The sequence below is a fragment of the Hakea prostrata genome, chromosome 1 (genome assembly GCF_041222555.1).
Source record: "Hakea prostrata isolate BN-2017 chromosome 1, UWA_Hpros_2, whole genome shotgun sequence".
In the NCBI taxonomy this organism is placed as follows: domain Eukaryota; kingdom Viridiplantae; phylum Streptophyta; class Magnoliopsida; order Proteales; family Proteaceae; genus Hakea; species Hakea prostrata.
Window position 1 is genome coordinate 12,040,899 of NC_142600.1, and position 21,830 is coordinate 12,062,728.

Consider the following 21,830-nt stretch of genomic DNA (forward strand, 5'->3'; position numbering starts at 1 on the left):
TCATACTTTATAGTGTGTCATTCAATAAGTACTGTTTCTAGAATCGATATTTAGTTTTAAAAAAGCCACCTAGATTGAACTTACATAATCTAACAGAGGAATATTAGAACAAAAAAAGGAAATTAAATATGACAGAATTTATCAATGCGCTAGAAATCAAGAACTGACTAGGGAATTGGGGGGGGGGGTTCAAAGAAAAATTAAAGGTGAAGCAAAAGGCTAGACAGCAATTACCAAAAAAACAGAATCGTATAAGAAAGTCCACTTAATGAACAATTTTAAGGACAAAAGAAGCAAGGAATGAAGAAGAAAGCACACTACAGAGAAGAATAAGGTTGAAAAAAAATGATAGGAACAGGATCCAAGCAAATGAAGTAGCACAGAGAAATAAATAAGCAAATAATAGCAGCAGAACCTATGCAAAAAAATAATAATAATGGCAGAAAAGAACTAAGCTGCCATAACGACACAAGGAACTTCGAAATTCGAATAGCAGTAGAACAGCAGTCTTAGACCAAAGTTAGAGAAGAAATAGGAAATAAGTTTGAAACCAATTGGGGGAGAGGAAGTAGACTTATAAGGAAGAGAATGGCAAAGGATGGAATGATTTGACAGAAGACAGACGAGACTGGATAGAGGAGAAAAAAAAACTTTCACTTGGCCACACACAAAACTTCACTGAAAATAACTTAATTCACAACACTAACCCTGTATAGGTGTGTGTAGACATAAAAAGGCAAGAAACTAAAAGACTAATACAAATTCAACTCTTGCAAAGTTAAATGACAAATTCAATTGGAAAAGCTAGCTGATGATGAAGTTAAAACTCGTAAGAATACAAGTAACCATATGAAACCAAGAATAGTTGAAAAGTGGGTAATGCAGCATCCAAGCCCCCCAAGTTAAGTCCATGACCAAATGTAGGGCCAAGGAACCCCTTAGGGTCCCTGCCCAGCAGCTTAGTTTTAATTTGATTGCAGTCCTTTGGTGTAATCAATAGAGTCAGTGGCAGAATTGTAGTTCTGTCCACTTGACTGGCAGGTATGTAGTTTTTATTTTTCTAATCATGTGGCTGTGCATTATTTTAACTCAGTCCTTGTACAGGTCTAATTTAAAGGCTTATTGGTAATAGAAGTCAGTTACAATAAGGCTGCAAATACAATCAGATTAGGCCAGCCCCTAGTTTGTATATATATATTCTCCACTTGATGGGGAAAGATCAGAATTTCGGTCGAGTGGTGTTGAAGATCCAAGATGTAGGAAGGTTCTAAGTGTAATCAAGATTAGACTCTTGACTGTGGCTGTATAGGACAGCCTTCGACCTCCATCTTCAGGCAAATCCCAGCATCCATAAGGCTCCATTCAAGATTCCATCCAGCCATCCAGGTACTATTGGAAGCCCTCATCAAACCCCATCTCCATCCTCTTTATTTTCTGTTTTGGAAACTATAATTCTGGTTTCATCCCCTCTCTTCTATCCAACCCCTGAAAATACCAGATCTCCATACCCAGCCACCAGTTTCATCCCAAATTTAACCACCAATTCCTTCCACCACAAATCTCCAAAAACGGGTCATTCAGGTGCCCACCAAAATATGTTGGTGCAGCTCCATCTTCAAAATCAGGTACAAGAATTCGGGTCACAACATAACACCATCACTCCACACTTCACCATGCTGATAACCAAATCAAACCCCAATTACCATAACCAAGGGATTTAGAGGTCACTGATTCAACCCCGATTCGGGAACCAATTCAGGAACATCCCATACACCATACCCAAAAATTTAGGTTTGGGCCCGGATTTAACTCTAGTCCTAGAGATCTTGGGAGGGTAAGCCTTATTCGACTAAGGCTGCATCAGCAGGAATCTTTTATCTGTTACCAAGAAAACACAAATAAGATTTTCAAGAGCAGATGATGTAGCCTCCATAGGAAGAAGGCCAATTTTAACAGGATCCTTGATGAACATCAGGTTTGTTAGGTCCATGGTGGGAGATCTCGCAAGATATCCCACTATTTTGAAATAGCAAGATGCAATGGAGATTGAGAGGGAGAGGGGAGAGATGGGAAATCTCAAGCAAGATCTCGCCACAAGATCTCGCAAGATGGCGAGATTGAGAGGGAGAGGGGAGAGATGGGAAATCTCAAGCAAGATCTCGCCACAAGATCTCGCAAGATGGCGAGATATGGTCCATTTTGGTTGAACCACATGGTTCAGGGCCTTCTAAGTCGCCTTATCTCAACTCTCTCATTTATCTCTCACCTCTCTCTCGCCAAATCTCGCCGAGATCACCAAAAAGCTACATTTTTGTTGGAATTTGTTGAGGAATTAGCTGGATTTGAAGTTGCAACCTTCTTTAGCACATCTACAACATCAATTTACCATCATTCAAGCCTATTTCAAACTAGATCTTCAACAAAGGTAAGATTTTTCTCCAAATTTGAATTTTTTTTCAAATAGTATGTTCTACAATCGATGTATAAGTGTAGTGTGAATATATGTTGATCTACTAGCTTCAATCTACACTATCACAAAAACAAATTTAATTTTTTGCCATTAATTTATTTCTAGAATTTTTGCATTTAAAATATATATAATTTCTAAAAAATTAAAATAAAAAATATAAATAAATACTTATGATATGAATGTGATTTTAACTTATGGACTACATTTTACAATCCCATGTAGTTATATTTTGATTATCATACTTGTATTTTTTTCTTTAATTTCAGATTTAAATAATTAAATAAAAAAAATTATTAATTTTTTTTAAATGATGCTTTTGTTATTTAGTTTATTTTTAAAATGCAAACATGTCTGTTTGAACATTGTATATATGTCATTTTAGAACAAAGTGTGAGTTTTGTTGTTTTATAAATTGTTTTTAATTATCTAAAAATTATTCTAATGATTATCTAGGAACATTCTTGTATGTATTTGAGTGTAGTAGGTTTGTAACCTAAATGACAACTAGTGGGAGTTGCACTGGCATTGGGATCCAGGACATTGCTTGGCAACATGGGGATCCATGACTGCCGACAAGAAAAAATCCCGATGTAAGTATTGCCTTAAAACCTTGAATTTTGGTGGTTCAACCAAATTAAAGCAACACTTGGTTGGTGGCTACAAAGATGTTGCCAAGTGTCCCACGGTTCCTTATGAAGTGCAACAAGCAATTGCAACAATTTTAAAGAGAGGGAGACAAAGAAAGGAAGAGATGGTACAATGCAAAGGGAATTTGAGGATACAATGCTACAAAGACCTTTTGTTAATGTTGATGAGGAGTCAAACGACGATGAGGCATATGGGTATTAAGTCAAAGTCTGAATAGAGACAATACAGGTTGCAATGAAAGCTAGCAGCCAATCCTTACATTTTGAGGATGCAAGGCAATATGAACAAACAAAAGGAGCAGGTGGTTCAAGGGGGGGGGGGTCAGGGGCATCCATGCCACCTAGACATAGTTTTCACGAAAGTGGGGAAAGTGAGAGGACTTAAAGGAGAAAAACTGCACATTACGATACCACATTTGACCAAGACCCCTCCCTCTTCAAGCATCAAAACACTTATCAAAGAAACATCACACATATGTTTGTTGGAGGTAAAGAAGGCAGTAGGGAGGAGGAAGCTAGGTTGGCGATCAACAAACTCATGCTCTACAACAACATTGCAGCCAATGTAGCCAAAACATCATACTACTAGGAGATGGTCAATGCAGTTGCTAGGGCAAGTGTAGGGGTTGAAGGCCTAACAACTTGGGAAGTGATGAATAAATACTTACCAAAGGTGAAGAAGGAGGTGGAGGAATACATTGGTTCATTGAAGGAATGATGGGTAAGATATGGTGTTACTGTCATGGCTGATGCATGGACCGATCCTACTAGACAGTCCATCATTAATTTAATGGTGAACTGCAATGGAAAGATAGCCTTCCTAAAGTCAGTGGATTGTCTCAAAAAATCAAAGATGTTGATTACCTTTACAAGCTTCTTAGGCAGGTGGTCCTTAAGGTAGGGCCAAGCAACGTTGTCCAAATTGTCACGGATAACGGTGCTAACTTCAAGAAAGTTGTTGAAATGTTATGATGAAAAAAGGTAGTAAAATCCACCTCATTTGGATATCATGTGCAACACACTCAATTGATCTCATGTTGAAGGACTTGGGGAAGAGGAAGTCCATCAGTGTTGTGGTTGAGAGGGCAAAATGGGTCAGTAATTTTATTTATAACTATGGTAATGTGCTGAAGATGAGGAGGACCACTGTAAGGGTGATCTAGTTAGACTTGGATTGACTACATTCGCCACCAACTATATGGCTCTGGAAAAGCTTCTGAAGAAAGTTGTGGGTCTTTGACACATGTTTGCAAGTGAGGAGTGGTTTAATTGGCGTGGATCTAGCCATCCTGATGTAGAATTAGCCCAACAAAACATTGTTGATGATTCCTTCTAGAGGCAGTTGAATAGGACAATGGGCATTTTAGAGCCTATTGTGTTTGTTTTAAGGATGGTGGATTCGGAGTAGAAGCCCACAATGGCCCACATATTTGCTGCCCTCTTGCAAATGAAGGAGTTGGTTAAAGCTGCTGCCCCTGGCTCCTTCAAATCTTATGAGAGGGTCATCAATGAGAAATGGGAGATGCAATAGATGCATCCTTTGCACTTGGCTGGTGAGTCACTTTTAGTCTTTGTTGTATACTTTAATTTGCATTTTACATTGTTATAAACTTATAAATTATAATCAGCTAAACAACTTAGTCACTAACCAATTTTTTTATTTCCATAATACAAGCTTACTACCTCAACCCAAAGTACCACTACAAGAATGATCTAGGGCTTAATGTAAGATTGATGAACGCATGCAAGAAGAGGTAGAGAAGCTTGTGCCAGATCCCGTCATGCAGGGGACAATTAATGGAGAGGGGAGAACTTATTCAATTGTTCTTCAGTTTTTTGCATAGTTGTATATATAGTACAATAATTGAGCAACTGGTGTACAGATCAGGGAGTTCAGGGATGCCTCTGGGAGTTTTGCAAAGCCTTCTGTGATTGCAACTAGGCATAAAACTGGTCTTGGTAAGTAGTCCATTACTATAAGTGATATTTGAAAAGTCCATAAGTGATAAAACTAGAACTTATAAATAATGTAAGTATTAAGCATTAAGATTTACTTGCCTAATGCATTCTTATATTTAGTTATGTAGCTAACTAGTGGGAGCTATATGGAACTAGTCGCCAAATCTCAGAGACAGCAATTAAGGTCCTCTCACCAACTTGCTCATACTCTGGTTGCGAGAGGAACTACAACACCTTCTCACTCATTCATAGTAAGGAACGAAACAGATTGGGGAGTAAGAGGCTCGAGGACTTAGTCTATGTGCATTACAACATGAGGGTGAGAGTAGGGCACGTACAAGATGACATGGATGATGAAAATCAGAGACCAATTTTGAGTTGACTGATATATTCCACGAGCCCCCCCCCCAAGAGGATGAGGATGAGGATGAGGATGATGTCGAATATCAGTGGGTTAGGAATTGAGATGGCCCAGTGCTGGACGGGCCAGGAGGGCAGCTGCATCCTACTATTGCTACTGCTATGGACCCAAATGTTGTGGATGAGCATATGTCTTCTAATGAGGGTCAGACTGTTGTAGCTGCATCAGTAGGACCACGTGTACCCTTTGTGGAACCACCTGGCCGACTTGAGACAGTTGAGGTGAGGTCTAGTAGTGGGAGTTCAAATGATGGCGATGGTACCATCCCTTCAAATTAGCTTTTGAGTCATAAAGGCAATAAGGCTAGTTGTGTTGCTGGTGGAAGTCAGGCTAGTCAGCAAAGGGAGTCACCTCCACCAGGTCCTAGTCATCTGACATATGAGACACAGGATACGGGTTGTGGTTCCCCTGCCGCCCGAACTTATAGTAGGAGTAGGAAGACCAGATCAAACCAAGGACAAAGGAATGATGATGCAAGCATGCAGGATCTTGTATTCACTATGGGAAGCATAAGCATAGATTATAGTCACAATGGTTCGCAGAGTTTGGCTAGTTGGCAGTCATTGGAGTACCTATACAAGGATCAAACCACTGGGTCAAATTGCACTGGATACTCTTCTTATGGAGATTATGCTATTCCTTAAGACCCTACACCTAGAGAGTACGGATATGGGACTATGGGAGTGAAGGTGGGCTACTGACTGACTGGTTTAGAAACCCCTACCCAAATATTCAGCAACAAGCAACAACACGAACAGCAAGAGTAGCAATAACTCTTTCACCCACCCCACGATTAACGGTTACCCCAGATGTTATTCCTCTAGTATTCAAACATGGCGACATATCAAAACCACATAAACCGATATCTGACATACTACAGTGATGAGTAGACTTGAGAGTCGTACGTGGCCACCGTTCAGAATCAGTTCATGGAAAATGTTGAGTGATGCCAAGTTACCAACCAATAAACCAATCATCAAGTGATTCAAGTTTGAATATTCAAACTTTAGACTTTTACATGTGCAATTGTGTTACTTATGTACAAGTGTACAACTAACGTAGACATGTTACATGTAGTACGCTAAGTTCTAACCGTTGATTTCAATTAAATATGTGATGATGTGGCTTTATATTTTTATTTATAGGCATAGAGGACAATGTGGCAACACTGTGTCCCCGCAGATCCATGAGGCCAAAGGGTCATATACAACTATAGTGGAAGAGCCCTCAATGGAGGAAACACTGATTCAAGCAACACTTGGCTGGTGGATATTATGATACACTCATGTGTCGTGTTGTCCCTACTCTTGTGAGGGAATATATGGTTGCCCACCTCATGGAGATGGAGGGCCGACGTGTGGCTGCCAGTGTACGTCATGGTCTCCTCATGGTGCTGCTGAAGCTGGTGGTGGAGCTAATGCTGGAGAGCCTGGAGTTGGTGGTGGAGCTGATGCTAGAGAGCCTAGAGTTGGTGGTGGAGCAGCTGGAGTTGAGGATCTAAATTGAATTTTTTTTATTTGATCCTATATGCTATATTCCCATTTCATGATTGTCTTGTACTCTTGTGAACTTATGACTTATGAATTATGATTTATGACTTACTAGTTACTAAAACTTCTAATGAATATAGAATTTTGAAGGCATTTAAATTCTTTGATCAAAGTTTGATTTATTTGATAGTTGTCTAACCTGCATTCCCCAATCCTACAGCATTTCGTTTTCACACATAGGGTCGACTTAGAAGACATAATTAAGGTTATTTTCTCACAAATCTAAGGCCACCAATGTATTCAAAATGCTTTAAATAGGCTAAATACCAAATTTCAGCCCAATCGGGACCCTAAAACCCACCGAGATGGGCCACCAAGTTGATGCAAAAAAAATTGCATATCTCAACCGAGATCTCGCCATCTTGGTGGAGATCTCAGTTTTTTGAGGTAGCAAGATCTTGCTTGAGAGCGAGATCTCCTACCATGGTTAGGGCTTCTAGAGTCTGGACCTTGCAGCTAGGGCAAATTGGTTTCCTAACCCTGCAGCCACAGTTTCAGGGTTTACAGGTGAATTTAGAGTTGTGGGGAATGTTGCTTAGGTTCAGCCAGAGGGTTTTAAAAAGTTAATTGACTAAAACTGAATCTGAATTTATTGATTTTTTCAATTTCAGATTCAATTCTAGGGTTTAGGATTTTGGGGGAAATAAAGGAGATGAGATTCCACGGTTTCGAGGTTAGGAGTGGGACTATTATTGAGGTCGAACGTTAATGGGGATGGGAAGGTGTTATTTCCAAGAGGGTATGGGATTTGAAGGAGATAGGGAGTTGAGGTTTTTAGGGTTTAGGAAGGGTTTCAAAGTGCTGCAATAGAAAAGGGGAAGAATGGGAGAGAAGGAGATGGGATACGAGACAGGGGAAGGGGTGAGGTTATTGCTTACTTGTTAGGACTGTCGCGGATAAAAAATTGTTGAAGAACACCCAAACAAGGTGCCACACAGTTTCCTCCAACTTGGAACTGCACACCACTATCGCACTCCCTCAGCTGCAAACTCTCTCGTGGCAATTTTTATTTATCAATAACCGAATTGTTTACAAGCCTAGGCCTTGAATTTATGACTGAAACAAGGAAACCTTCCTGAACAAAAGAGTCATAACTGAAATAAGCTAACAATTAAAAGGAGTTCTTTTTAAGATAAGACTCCTACTTGAACTGGGAATGTTATGTGTAGTCATAGAATGACTCAAGAACGAAAACAAAAGTAGATATACACTCCCAAAATTGTTCTACACTCGATCCACTAGGACTACAAAAGGGATGGCAAATGACTAAATTGCCCCTGGCCAGGTTTGGCCTTCCTTTTATTGGGGAGGGGGTGTTCAGGATGAAAGGCTGAAGCCCAAGGTCTTCTATAGGCATTACTTAGAAAGTCATGGCAGGTTACATCAGCAGGAAACCCAAAGTTTCCTAAAACTCATTCATTCAACTCCAAATAGACCTCTAGATTCTGGCACATTGTCTCTTCAATTAAACTTCATATCAACCCCATCTAATCATGCCAAAATGACAATTGAGGCCTTAGAATTAAGTCCTCAGAGCTTCTTAATTTGAAAGGGCTATGCCTGATTCCCATCAGTTGTCCTACACCCACTTTGATCCCAACCCCTGGTTTGTTAAAACATCAACCAAACTCCAGAGCCCATGACCGCTGAAGGGCTGCTTTCTGCCATGCAGCATGTCCATGAGATTTTGTTCAGAACCTCCCAAACCTGCCAGGAACCTAAATCTGATCCAATCACTATGTCCACTCTACCCCACCTTAAATCATCATCAACCCTTCTGTCACCTACCATTTGTCTGTCTTTCGATTGTGAAATCTATTTATCTAAATCTAATAAACTGCAATGGAAGTTTTCATTTTCAAAACCTTACCAACAGCAGTGGAAAGATGGTGCTCTATGATCAACTATTCATTCTGAAAATGATACCTCATTTAACATTGTTGATACGGTTTAACCAGCAGTAGGTGCAAGAAATCAATGACATCTAACTCATAGTAACATGTAACCATACTTTCATCAGGTATCATAAATAAAAGATAAATTGCACAATAGAAAACCTACGTGCGCAAAAGATATATGACGAACTGAGTCAAATCTGAGTGAGGAAATTCAAGATTTTCGGATTCCAGCTGCGTCTGTATTTCATCCATAAGATAGTTGGCATCTTTCAGATTTCCAAGTGCTAAGTACCTGTCAGGCATTAAAATTTTCACAAACAATAAACATATTTGAGATAGAATGATCATTCTAATTAGTATGTGAGGTCTAGAACATTCTTTTTTCATAAAAATAATATAAAATTAGCATTTCAGGGCATCAAATTCAATTATTACAAAGTGATGCACAGAAGGGATCTCAATTTCTAGGGGTCATGCCATATCCTTCAGCGCATCACTCTATAATAGTACTGCATCACAACGTCCCTTCTTTCATCTAGTTTTTTCTTTTCAGTTGCCCTCTTTATTTTCCATTCTACATCACCATGAGAACCTAATGGAATAATTTATAGGAGAAACCCATCAATAAGAAGCTAGGTGCCGAGTTGAAACATATCATGCACTTAGTTGACACGTACATTAGAACTGCTCGTGCAATAGCCAAATCATCTTCACCTGGATAACACTACAAAATAAAAGAGATTAACATCAAGTATTTGAAATTAAACCCAAACACCCTCCCCAAGGAAACATATGATTGCTAGCATCAGGCATGACAAGTCAGAAAACTAATCTATGTGGGAATGGAAGATCATGTGCTTGTTTATGTATAAACTCTGGTCTCAGAGGTGGGCTACATGCAATAAGAATCGGATAATATAACAAAAAATATGTAAACTTTGCAACAAAAAAGTATGTATGATTCGAGAAAGAAATATTATGTTGTATCTTCAAAAGTAACATAGTCCCAAAATAGTCAACTTATTTATGGATGACAAATTCTGATCTTTATTCAGCAAAACTCAAGAAAAACTATTGTTGATGGCTCTCAAAAAGTCGAAATCCAAACAGAAGCATAAAATATATGGGGAACTCTCATACAAGGAACACTATTTAGTTTGGACAAGATCCTGTTAAATTAAAATGGATAAACACTTATAGTAAGGCTTGATATCCAATTGGGAGAAGTAGATGACAGAGCGTCAAAGAAGGCTACCTTGCCCGTAAAACTAACTAATTTGGAAGCAAACTTCTTTGGGTCATTCCCTCGTACAAAATGAAATGAAACTTTAGCCATATCCTGCAAAGAAGCAACGTATTTGTGTTGACCATTGGAAAAAAAAATATAAGATAAAAGTCACAAGAAGCATCTGCAGCCCCTCAGCTCTCACTGTGATTTCTTTTATGATAAAAACAAGAGAAATAACAAGCATAAATATTTCAAGGATTTCCCTCAATATTCTATACATTGTAGTATTGAAGTTCAAGAAGCTGCAAATACCAAGGCTTAGCTTGTAGACTTAGAGAACCAAAAAACTAAAAATGAAATGTTTTACAATGAAGCAGTAGCAAAGAAAAATTAAAGAAAATAGGCACCTAGGTAACCTACCAAGTCAGGAGACTCAGAATATATGTACTCAGCTAACATATCATGTATTTCAGGAGATCCACTCCTTGGAGCTCCAGATTCAGCAGACCACCTGAGCCAAAGGATTACTAGTTAAGAGTGCATGCGAACGCAGAATTATAGAGTAAAATACAATACAGAACAACTAAAATCAACCACTATTTTGTTTCCTCAGGATAAAAGATAAAAACTGGTAGAAAGTTGAACCTAAAGGCAACAAAATATAGCATTTTTTCCCATCACTATTAAACCAGTTGATACTTTTATAAAAATATTTCAATAAAAGCTTATTAACTCTTAAAGGACATGTCCAGTGCATGAGGCTCCTGCAACTATGGAGTCCTGGGACGGTCATGAATCACGATGTACACAGCTGTACAACCCCACCCCCCCCCCCCCCCCCCCAACAAAAAGAAAAAGAAAAAAGGGGGTTTCATGGAAAAGCAGTTTCCAAGTCAAGCATATGACCACTAGATCACAATGAAGCACCTTTTTGTGCCGAGACTTTCTACTTATTAAAAAGGCGTACCCATTGCACAAGGCTTCTGCCACTCCAAGTCTAAGGAGGGTCAAAATGTATGCAACCTTATCTCTGCTTTCATAGCAAGGGTTTTTCCTTCTTATGTGATTAAACTAACATACACATAACAAACATCAATGAACCTCCTGCTCTTAATGATTGCAACATTGGACATGCATATCATCAGCTGGAGTACAAGGCCATTCCACGGCACATATTCAAGGCTTCAAAGCAACAGCCAAAACCATACCTCACAATCAGTAGTTTTCAAGGATGATATGTCCATGGTCCAAGCTTTCAAGTGTATGTGAAGCCAGGAATGTCTCCCTCCCTTACATATTTCATTTTCTTGTGCACCCAAAAGTTTCTACCTCTCCTACCCCGGATCACCCAACCCTTATCAAAATTACTCCTCTACCTGGGGAGCTACTTACCCTTCCCCTCCCACTACCTTCAAGAAAAAGAAACTCTCCCTCCATATTTGTCCTCATCTGATGAAGAAAATTTTCAAATAATAGACACCACGATGATCAATTCTAAACTTATTACAAAACTTCGCGAGATTTACAGTGCCAGCAACAAATCAACTAATCCTTCAGTCAAGATTAAATATTATACAGGTCAATGAGGGACTAATGCAACACAGTAATCACCAGAAGCAGAAATGGTAATTACTACAAAAGTTTGTTATTAGATAGTGTCTTTGTTTTCAACAAGTATTAATACTCCCCCCCCCCCCCCATTTTAAAAAAAAAAAAAAGAAAAGTCAATCAACAGAATTGTCATTGAACATTTGAATTTATATGTTTTCTTATCAATAGGCAAGCTGTCTTTCTCTCCTCTATTGAGCTACTAATGTCAGGTCCGTTCTCTATACTTTCCAATTGTCTCTTCTCCTTAAAAAATTATAATTTTCTCCCATTGGTAACCATAGTCATCAAGGCAGCAAAGTGACCAAGGTGGTTGGCGTAGTGCTTAAGCGCCATAGCGATAAGGAGGCCGCCAAGGCATTCTAGAATACATTTCTTTAATATAAATAGTTTATGTGACACAATTAGCATAACAAAAACTCACATCGTCTTACTATTAGCTAAATAAATATTAAAGAATCATACTTATGTAAGACTATCATTAGAAAAACAAGCATAAGTGTACACCATCATAATACAAATATACAATAGCAATTAGCAACATAATGTAATAACTTATAACATATGAGTGTGATCTATATTAAATTATAAATATGAAAATGGAAGTAGTAAACGAACGATTCAAGAACATTGAAACATATTTGTATTACAAAATTTAAAAAGCAGCTTATTTTATACATTATGGAAAAATATTTTTTGTTGTATGGGGAAAAAATATGCATAATGTGGTTTACAATATATACAATCATAGCTCAACTTAAACATCTAATTTTGTTTTACCTGACTCTTTTAAGTAGACAAATAATTCTCAAATTGAATCCAAATTTTAATTTGTCCACTTTTTTACTGCTTTTTCTACTGAACCGATAAATTAATTGATTGCATTATCTTGAATATTTCTCCATTGAGGGATTCCCAAATCTGAAATAAAGAACTATCATATTTGTATATGGTTTTGTAAAATAAAATTTGAAAGTTAAAAAATCCAAAAATAAAAAATCTAGGTACAAAATGTCAAAAAGCGACCACTTTAGCGCCTAGGCGGCAATATGGCACACAAGGCAGCTTCGCTTAGGATAAAGCAGACATTTTTTTTCATATCAACGAAGCGCTAGATCACCTAGAAGCCAAAAAGCTGCCGAGGTGGACGCCTTGACAATGTTGGTAACTCCCTCGTTATCATTATTTATCTCTCCCTCATCATGGTAGCACCTATAACAAGGGTGTACCAGTTGACAAGGCTCCCGCCTTTTTTGGGGACAGTCATATCGTATGCAGATTGCAGCATTTGCATTGCTTGCAGAGAAGCTGTTTTTAGACTCAAACCCATGACCATATTATAATGGATAAACCTTACCATCACACCAAGGCCAGCCCTCTATGGTAGCACAAATTTGTTCCTTATCTTATCTCCATTGGTTCCTCAATTTTCTTTTTCCTCTATGGTAGCAAATCCTCAATTTTCTTTTTCCTTTTCTAACTGATGTAAACCCGATTCTAGGATTAGAGCTTCTAGAATAATTTCCCAAGAATTGAGGATTTGCCCAGAATCTTCCAGCAGATAAACCAATAAATTCAGGGGAACCTACAGGTAGAAGGGAATTGCAAGGATAGATAAGGAAACACAATTGGGATCCTAAGGTTGTTAAGGGTTTATCAAAAACCTGTATGGGATAAATTTTGAGACATCCGAAATTACCCTAAGGTTGTTGGAAAGAAGAAGGAGATAATTGGTAAGGCTTAGAGTTTTGGGGAATGGATCTTGGGCAATCTTCCTTGAATCTTTTCTTTCCTTTTCTCTTTCTTTCTTCCCTTTTCTTTTCTTTTCTTTTCTTTTCTCTTCTCCTCTTTTCTTTTGCTTTCCTTTTGCTTCTTCTATTCTGTTTTTCTCAGATCTACTGCAAGTCAGAGAGAAAGAGAGAAGAGGTTGAAAGGGGTAGGAAGGGGGAGGGAGGGTGCCATAGGACTGAGAGGGGTGGGGAGAGGGGGCTAGAATGGTCATAGGGGATTGGGATGCTTGCTGCCAAGCTGCGGCAGCAAGTGAGGGGGTGAGAGTTCTTGTGCAGAACGGGGGAGGGGCAGGGGTGACTAGTGAGGGGTCTAGGGGAGGTAGGGAAGGGCTGGGATGTTGCTGTAATTACAGGTGAAGGGGAGGGAGAGGGCTGCAATCATGGAAATGGGGATCCCTATGGCTTGCGACGGGGGAGAAGGCAAGGGGAAGGGGTGCGATGGAGGTAGGATGCATGGGCAGGGGCTGGGCTGTGCATACGTACTTGTTTAACTGCTGGAGATGAGAGAGGCTGCTGCAATTGAATCAAGAAGCTCTAAATCCGCCATGGCCTTAACAAATAGAACCACAACTTGTTTACGACAAGCTATATTCAATCTTTATTCAATGTAGACCAAAGTTTACAATCATAGGCTGGCTTATTTATAGCCTTACATCAAAAAGAAAAAGCTTAACTCAAACTTGGAGACTCTATCTTGAATTAACTAAGACTTAGAGACCAACTTAAGTAGGGGTTCCCTTATAAGTTAAGATGCTCTTTTACAATTAATTAACAACCACCTAAATAAAAAGAATTCTTCTTGAAATAAAAGATCAACTTATCCATAAGAGTCCTCTTCAAAGAAAGACTCCTTACTAAGCAAATCACAGCCACTAGTAAAGACAAATTCCAATCGAAAACAAACCCTTAAAAGATAGGAATTCTTCTTGTAAAAATAGTCTTATCTTAACTACAACTGAACTAATAAAACCAACTCAATCACAAGTCAAATAAGGAATTTAAAATGGACTGGGACTCAACTATAATTCTGGAGTTAGATTCCAGCAGTGAAATAGGGTCTAAATGACCAAAATACCCCTGTACTAGGGTTCGGCCAGCTTGCTTGGGTGGGCCTTAGGGCCCACTTTGGGTTTCAGCCATGGGGGTCAATCTTTGTCACATCACTAACTTTCTCTATTTCTTAGTAAAACTCCCACCCCACCCCAAAAGGAAGAGAAAAAAAAAAACTGACAATTATTATCTTGCCTGAAAACCTAGATCTGTTACCCATTATTATCCTCCATTAATCCTTACAACAGATCTGAATTTCTAGATTTCTTCTTTCAGTTGCCCATATTACCATCAACCCCAACCCTTTTTAAGCTTTTCACTGTATGCAAATTAAATTTCTTCAGGTCCCCACTTACATAAAATCCACCTAAGCAAGGAACTATGCATAGTTCAAAATCTCACCAGAATTCTAGAATTTCAGCCAGGCTGCAATAAGGATATGAGATGCAATGTCGAAATGAACGAAAAAAAAAAAAAAAAAAAAAAAAAAAAAGAGAGAAAGAAAGAAAGAGAGAGAGAGAAGAAGAAGAAGAAGAAGCAACGTTTCAGAAATCTTTGTCTCAAAAACGAATTGCTTCGTCGAAACTTTGGCCATTTTGGACACCAAAATAGCCAAGCAAAACTCAGAAAAAAACACAAATGTTTTGGAAAATTTTCAGTCTCTTGGAAATTTAAGCCTGGAAGAAGCCTTCCAAAATGAAAATTAATACTACAGAACTAAGATCTGCAACAAGGTTACAAGGCAAGAGGAGATGGAAAAAGTAAAAAGTTGGCCCTATCCAAAATAGAAGAATAACTAGAAAAGGAATAAATGCTTAGCAATATTCACAAGAAATTGGTGTTGTAAGCACACCGATAAAAGGTAATCTATTTGAACCAGGAAAACAAGTACAATAGATCTCACCTAATTGCAGCTTTCAAGAATGATGAACAACATTCTACACGTGTTTTCGCAGCCCCCAGGGCATGGGAGAGTTGTTGCATCTCATCATCATCCTCCATGTGTTGCAACTTTTGTGGCACTGAAATCTGTGGAAACTTCTTGTATATACTCCTGACACGGTCTAGCATAAATGGTTTTAGTTATAATCACAAAAAACTGAAGGGTAACACAATGATTGGATATAGATTTCAATTAAAAAAAAAAAAAAGGAAAAAAACAATGATTGGGATATAGATTTAAATTTTTATTTTATTTTAAAAAGAAGGGAAAAAAACACACACACCCCTACTTATCAAACATGTTGCATAATCCAAACTTCAAGTCTAGTGATAAATTGTCAGCACTAAAAACACGTTTATATCATAAGATAAAACTTAAGTCATTTCAAGTGCTTTGAGCATGGTTGCTAATGTTAATATGTCATTACCAAAAATAATTAGCTGAACCACATGCTAAGAAACATATACTAAATAACTTTTCCAACTGTGACATCGTAAACAACATTTGGTAATACATCTTACACCAAAGTGATAAGAAATAATTATTTGCTTACTCTGTGAAAGGATATACCGAGGGGCCTGAAAGTGACATCGCGAGAAGTAAGAAAACATAATAAATGGCTTTTAGTTAAATCTGAAACAGGACTCAGGTAGACGACACTATCTTGCTGGGATAAGGCTGAAAGAATTAAAGAAATGAAGAATGCCTGGGAAAAGATATTCTGCGAAGCCCACGATGGTGGCTTTTGGCCAATTCTGATTTGTACCAGCCAGACAAAGGGACAAGAAAAGAGAAGAATAAAAAGGAAAAGCAAAAAAAAAATGAGAAACTGAGAGAGGACTGTAACTTCTCATATTTAAGCTTTATACATTATTTACCTTCTTCTATACCAATACATCAAGAACCATTTGTTTCAAGATAGAAAAATTATAGGCACAAGCAAAATGTGTTCTTAGGGTAAAAGATGTATAACGTGATAGTGTATCATATCAGGGTACATCCGAATCTGCTCCATATTAGACTTAAGCGTCCAATGAAATTCTTCATAGTTGTCATTAATGGCAAAAAACAGTGGAACAAGCAACCACCCCAACACCTGGGTGCCTAAGGCAGCACTAGATGTTACTATTGAAAATTTCCAGTCATTGAGACTGGGTGAACCAGTGATATAAGGTCTTTTTGCTTTTTGTTTCTCAGTTGAGTTAATGATGCTGCTCTGGAACACATTGAACGACACTGCTCTGTCACTTGGTCATGTACTGATGTACATCCGGTTTTAGGGTTAGGGATAGCAGTGGAATTTCCCTAAAACTAAGGGCCGCCCAGGAATTGCAGCAAAGAGAAAGGTCATTCTGGAGTATATAGGGTGTTCTACAACTTTAAAAACCCTGCTATAATGCTTAACTCAGATCTGAATTTTAACAAATCTGAAAAACTAGGTTTTTTTTTTTTTTTTTTTTTTTGGGGGGGGGGGTTCGGCTAGCGTGGGAGAGGGGATGTACTTGCTGCCTTGAATGTTCAGATCTTGTTTTTAATAATTGTGGATTGTGGAAATAGGGGAGGGTCTGAATTGAAGTAGGATAAGGTTTCAAGAGTTTGAACATAAATTGCAGAAAATTTAGAGGAAGAAGATGAAGCGCAGGGAATTCTTAGAGCTAGGGAAACAAAGTATAATTGGGGAATAGCAGAGGGACTGATATCTAGGGGGTGGTGCGATCGTAAGTGAAGCAGAAAAGGAGATTAAGGGGTGGGAATAAAGAGTTGCAAGGGTTGGGGTTCTAGGGTTGCAGAGGGAAAGAAGAAGGGGAGGGCAGCCTGCGGATGCTAGGGGAGGTGGGATTGGTTGGGAAGGGTTGTAGGGATAAGGTGAGGGGCCAGGGGTGCTGCTGGGGGAATTGGGGGCTGCTGTGGTGTTACGGCAGCAAGGGGGAGGATATTACTAAGGTGCACAGGACAGGGAAGGGCAGGGGAGGGGCTGGAGATGAAGGGGTAGGGGTAGGGGTAGGGGTAGGGGGAGGGGGTGCTTGTGTGGGTAGGGAAGAAGAGGGGAATGGGGCTGGGGTGTTCACTTACTTGTTAGGAGCTTCTGTAGAGGACTAATGGCTCCTGCGAATGGAGATTAGCTGCTGATTATAGTTGAAAACTCTTCAAAATCAGCCGTAGCCCTCCAAAGAGAACCATGACCCTGTGTCTCACAAATGTTCTTAATTTTATTCAATCAAACTCCAAGAATTATAAAGAACACTAGGCTATTTATAGCTTTCAAAAGACTCTAGGACTAAGTGAGATTCCTTAACAGACAAGGATCCCACCACATACTCTGGATTCTTGATTTGGAATCTAAACAATTAAAGACATATGCTGCAAATAAAAGACTAAATAACTCAAGACTCTACCAAAGAAAATCCACTTGAAAAAGAATTCCCTAGGACACTCAACCACCAACTACTAGGAGACAACTTCTAATTAAAAGTAACTCTTAAAAGATAAGAACCCTCATAAAAGATAGGAAGCCTCTTTGTACAAAGAGTCTTATCTTATCCACAGCCTAACCAATTCAAACACAACTCAAATTAAGAGGGGAGGGGGGGTTCCCAAATTAAACTCTAGAAATAAATCTGGAAATAATTCCAGCAACAAAAGAGGCCTGAAAATGCCCTAAATACCCCTACTAGGGGGTTTGGTCAGCTCAAGGGGACTTCTTGGAGCCATCTAGTAGGGCCCACTTAGGGTTTCAACCAAGGGGTCTCTACGTTCACATCATGTACCCCCAATATTCCCTCACATTCATACACAAATCATTTTGCCAGCAAAGTTTTTTTACCCATCTCAGCCATATCTCGATTCCTGTGGGCAAAACCAGCCTCAAAACTGTAGTCTTGATCCTTGCACTCTGGACACAACTCTCCACTATATCCATCCTATTTGATCCTCTATGGAATATCATCCAACATATCAACTTCTCTGCTTGTTGCAGTCTTGCAAATCCCCTTGGAACAAGCTTTTCTATTTGGGATGGATTGTCCAGGTTCATGTGTTAGGACACCTCTATGACATAGAAAAGTACCCATTAATGTAGATGCTAACTGCCCTAACAGCTATGATCTAGACAGAGATAGAAAATTGCAACAATCTTCAGAAAAGACCTACTAAATATTGAACCAAGGGGGGCAACTTCAAAACAAATAATTTATTAAATGTCAGAACAAAACAAATAAACAAGGGTGGTGATTTAATACAATAAAGGAGAAGCAAGAAATTTTTACTAAATAAAAGTGACTAACCAAGATTATCTTCATTATAAGGATATTTGCCTTTGACAAGTGTCTCCACAAACATTGCAGCAAGTTCAGATCCACAAGTAATCTGAAAAGTACTTCATGCATCAGCATATCAATGTTATTAATCTTCTAAAATAGCCATAAAAACCACATGAGTAATACAACTAATCCATTAAAAGTTATCCTTCGTGAAAAATTTATACTGCAATTAAAAAAAAAAAAAAAAAAGGTTTATCAACAAGACAGATATTTTAAAGTTACAAGCATATTCCCAAACTAAATATGGACCAGATCAGGGTGCCAAATCTTTAAGATACAGTTCTCTTAATTCGCCAAGTCATTAATTAAAGTAGATCCCAGAGTTTTCTTCTTCTTTTTTGGGTGAGCCAGCTTCAAGGTGAATATGAATAATATTAAAAGGTATGTTGTCATTTACTATTAAAATGGCTCTGCCTTCCTCGGAGCCAAGAAAATATAAACCAACTTTAGTTGGAGATGAGACATGAAGAAGCATAACCTGCCCATTTATGAGTTGGTTGCAGGCACCTGATTGAAGTATATCCAAGGCTTCATCATATCTCTCAGCAGATATGTATCTGTCATCAAATAGGATAGGATTATCAGTATGCATCACTTAATTGAAGGAAAGAAAACAGGATAATGTGGTTATACAACACTATTTACTTCATACATCTACCACATTACAATAAACAGTACTGTGCAAGGATCAGATAGGAATGAAAATCCATAAAATTTTATTAAAATCACAAACCCCAAATTATGCAATACTAATGCTCCCAAAAAAAAAATTTTAAGTAAATAGTTATTAGCAAATTCAAAAGAAAACTAAGAACAAGCAGTAAATCAAACAATACGATGTGGTGCATGCCCAACCATTCAATCATGGAAGTGTTATATTCTGGCATTCCACCCCTATGAACAATATTCCAACTGATAAACTGCAATCTACCATAATAAGAAAACCCCAAAAAAAAAAATGATGCTTTTACCTTGCTGCATATGTCTTGTACATCTGTTGAGCTCCATAGAAGTTACCATCATTCACAATTTTCTCCAACTTCTCTTGGGTCTGTATTTTTTAACAACAAAAATAGTTCTAACCAATTAAAATCAAAACTGCCCAGTAAGAAACTATGCTGTCAATTTCATCATTAAATCAGTGATGCCGATTAACTTAATAAGACCTTTGGAAAGAAAAGAAGAAGAAAAAAAACATGTAGAATACAGATTTGAACTGACAAGACCATATTATACAGCACTCGAGGATAGTGAGAGCCAACGTGAGCAAACATATGTTACCTAATGGAAAATAATTAGATAATTAAGTCGAGATTTATTCAATTGGGCAGGTTGCGAGAGAGACAAGAGCTTTCTTTTCAATTATGTTTAAGGCAAGCTATCAACATTTCATTTATAAATTTAATTCCTAATTAAGCAATGTCGTAGCCGATCAAACAAATAAGCTAATATAGCACCTATCTTAACCTGATTCGTTCTCCTTCATGATTTAACTTTCTAAACTACGATATGAAAATTCCTGACGATCCAGACATTGATCAATTGATCTCTTAGACACTGACGGTTCCGTATCTCCCTCTTCGCCGAGCCAAATTTTCATAATTTTTACACCAACTTCTAAATCAATAATGCGGAACATTACACACACGGTCGACAAACATACCAATTGATACTAATTCACAACGGCACTCAAACTCATTGCAACCAGCAAACTATTGAATCGAGCAGCTAAAACGAAATAATAAATTTTAACTAATTCGAACCTCTTGCGCCGGAGGCAATACTCCTTTTCTGATCCTCTCTCTCGACATGATTTCCTCTAGGCCTTACAGTTTCTGCCTTTCTGCGTTCTCGTGAGTTGTCGCCGGAGACAGTCCCGAAAGTACAGAATGATTTACTTTTGGGCGTTCGCATTCGGTGACGACCGTCGTCAACGATATATACGGGTTTAAACCCCATTTTATGGATTTATTTATTATTTATTAAAGGTAGTGGGTCAGATCTGAATTTGACCCGATAAGTTAACGTTTTCGGGCACTCGGGATTCGGGAAGTTTTCAACGTACACCGCCCAGTTTTGCAACGAAACTCTGTGAGACCCTTCCAAGATTGTTAATTTTACAAATAGGTCCCTCATGTTAGACACGGTTAAGAAGATTTTACACATAATTATTGAAATTCAATTTTTTTTTTTAATGTGATCCAAATGCCGCTAACATTTTGAAATGATTAAAATACCCCCTTCACTTCTTATTCTCAACTTTTAACAACGCTCAAGTTCTTCATTATACCTAACCACGGAGAGAGAGAAGGGGGGTGGAGTTAGGATGGATTGGGCCCTGCAACCCCATGTAGGGACCTCATAAATATTAAAGATAGCCTGAAATCTTGTCCTAAATCCTAGCTCGAACCATGAGTGAAAGTTAAGATATAGAAAAATAAATTGGCATCATTCTCGGTAAATCTGGACTTTTAGGGCATTGACAAACGCTTGATTCTACGAGTAATATCGGAGAGAGAAGGGGGGTGGAGTTAGGATGGATTGGGCCCTACAACCCCATGTAGGGACCTCATGAATATTAAAGATAACTCAAAATTTCGTCATAAATCCTAGCTCGAACCATGAGTGAAAGCTGAGGTATAGACAAATAAATTGGCATCATTCTCTATAGATCTGGATTTTTAGAGCATTGACAAACTCTTGATTCTACAAATGATATTAGAGCGAGTAATTGCAGGTTTGAATCTCCCAATGGCGTTGTTATAGATCGAGCATGCTCAAGTGCTCAACAATGTAAAAAGAGGGAGAGAGCAGAAGAGGGTAAGAAAGTAATTTACAATATTTTTTCATGTTATTTATAATGAAGGGTAAAATAGTAATCTCCGCTCATCATTAACGGCCAATTGAGTCTATCTAACGTGGGGGCCTATTTGTAAGATCGCAATT

At 38.3% G+C, this 21,830-nt stretch overlaps 1 protein-coding gene across 1 annotated transcript in view; it reads right to left on the bottom strand.

Moving 5' to 3' along the window:
• Positions 1–20,813, bottom strand: part of LOC149027511 (golgi-to-ER traffic-like protein) — a 32,078-nt gene extending 11,265 nt beyond the window's left edge. Inside the window, exons 1-9 of the mRNA XM_089163314.1 lie at positions 20,648–20,813; positions 19,856–19,935; positions 19,363–19,441; positions 18,849–18,930; positions 15,526–15,685; positions 10,594–10,684; positions 10,201–10,284; positions 9,623–9,669; positions 9,109–9,237 (exon numbers count right to left, since the gene is read on the bottom strand). Coding sequence (XP_089019440.1) covers positions 9,109–9,237; positions 9,623–9,669; positions 10,201–10,284; positions 10,594–10,684; positions 15,526–15,685; positions 18,849–18,930; positions 19,363–19,441; positions 19,856–19,935; positions 20,648–20,695 — 800 coding nt within the window. The 5' untranslated portion in view covers positions 20,696–20,813. The remainder of the gene's footprint in view (positions 1–9,108; positions 9,238–9,622; positions 9,670–10,200; positions 10,285–10,593; positions 10,685–15,525; positions 15,686–18,848; positions 18,931–19,362; positions 19,442–19,855; positions 19,936–20,647) is intronic.
• Positions 20,814–21,830: the final 1,017 nt, after the last annotated feature.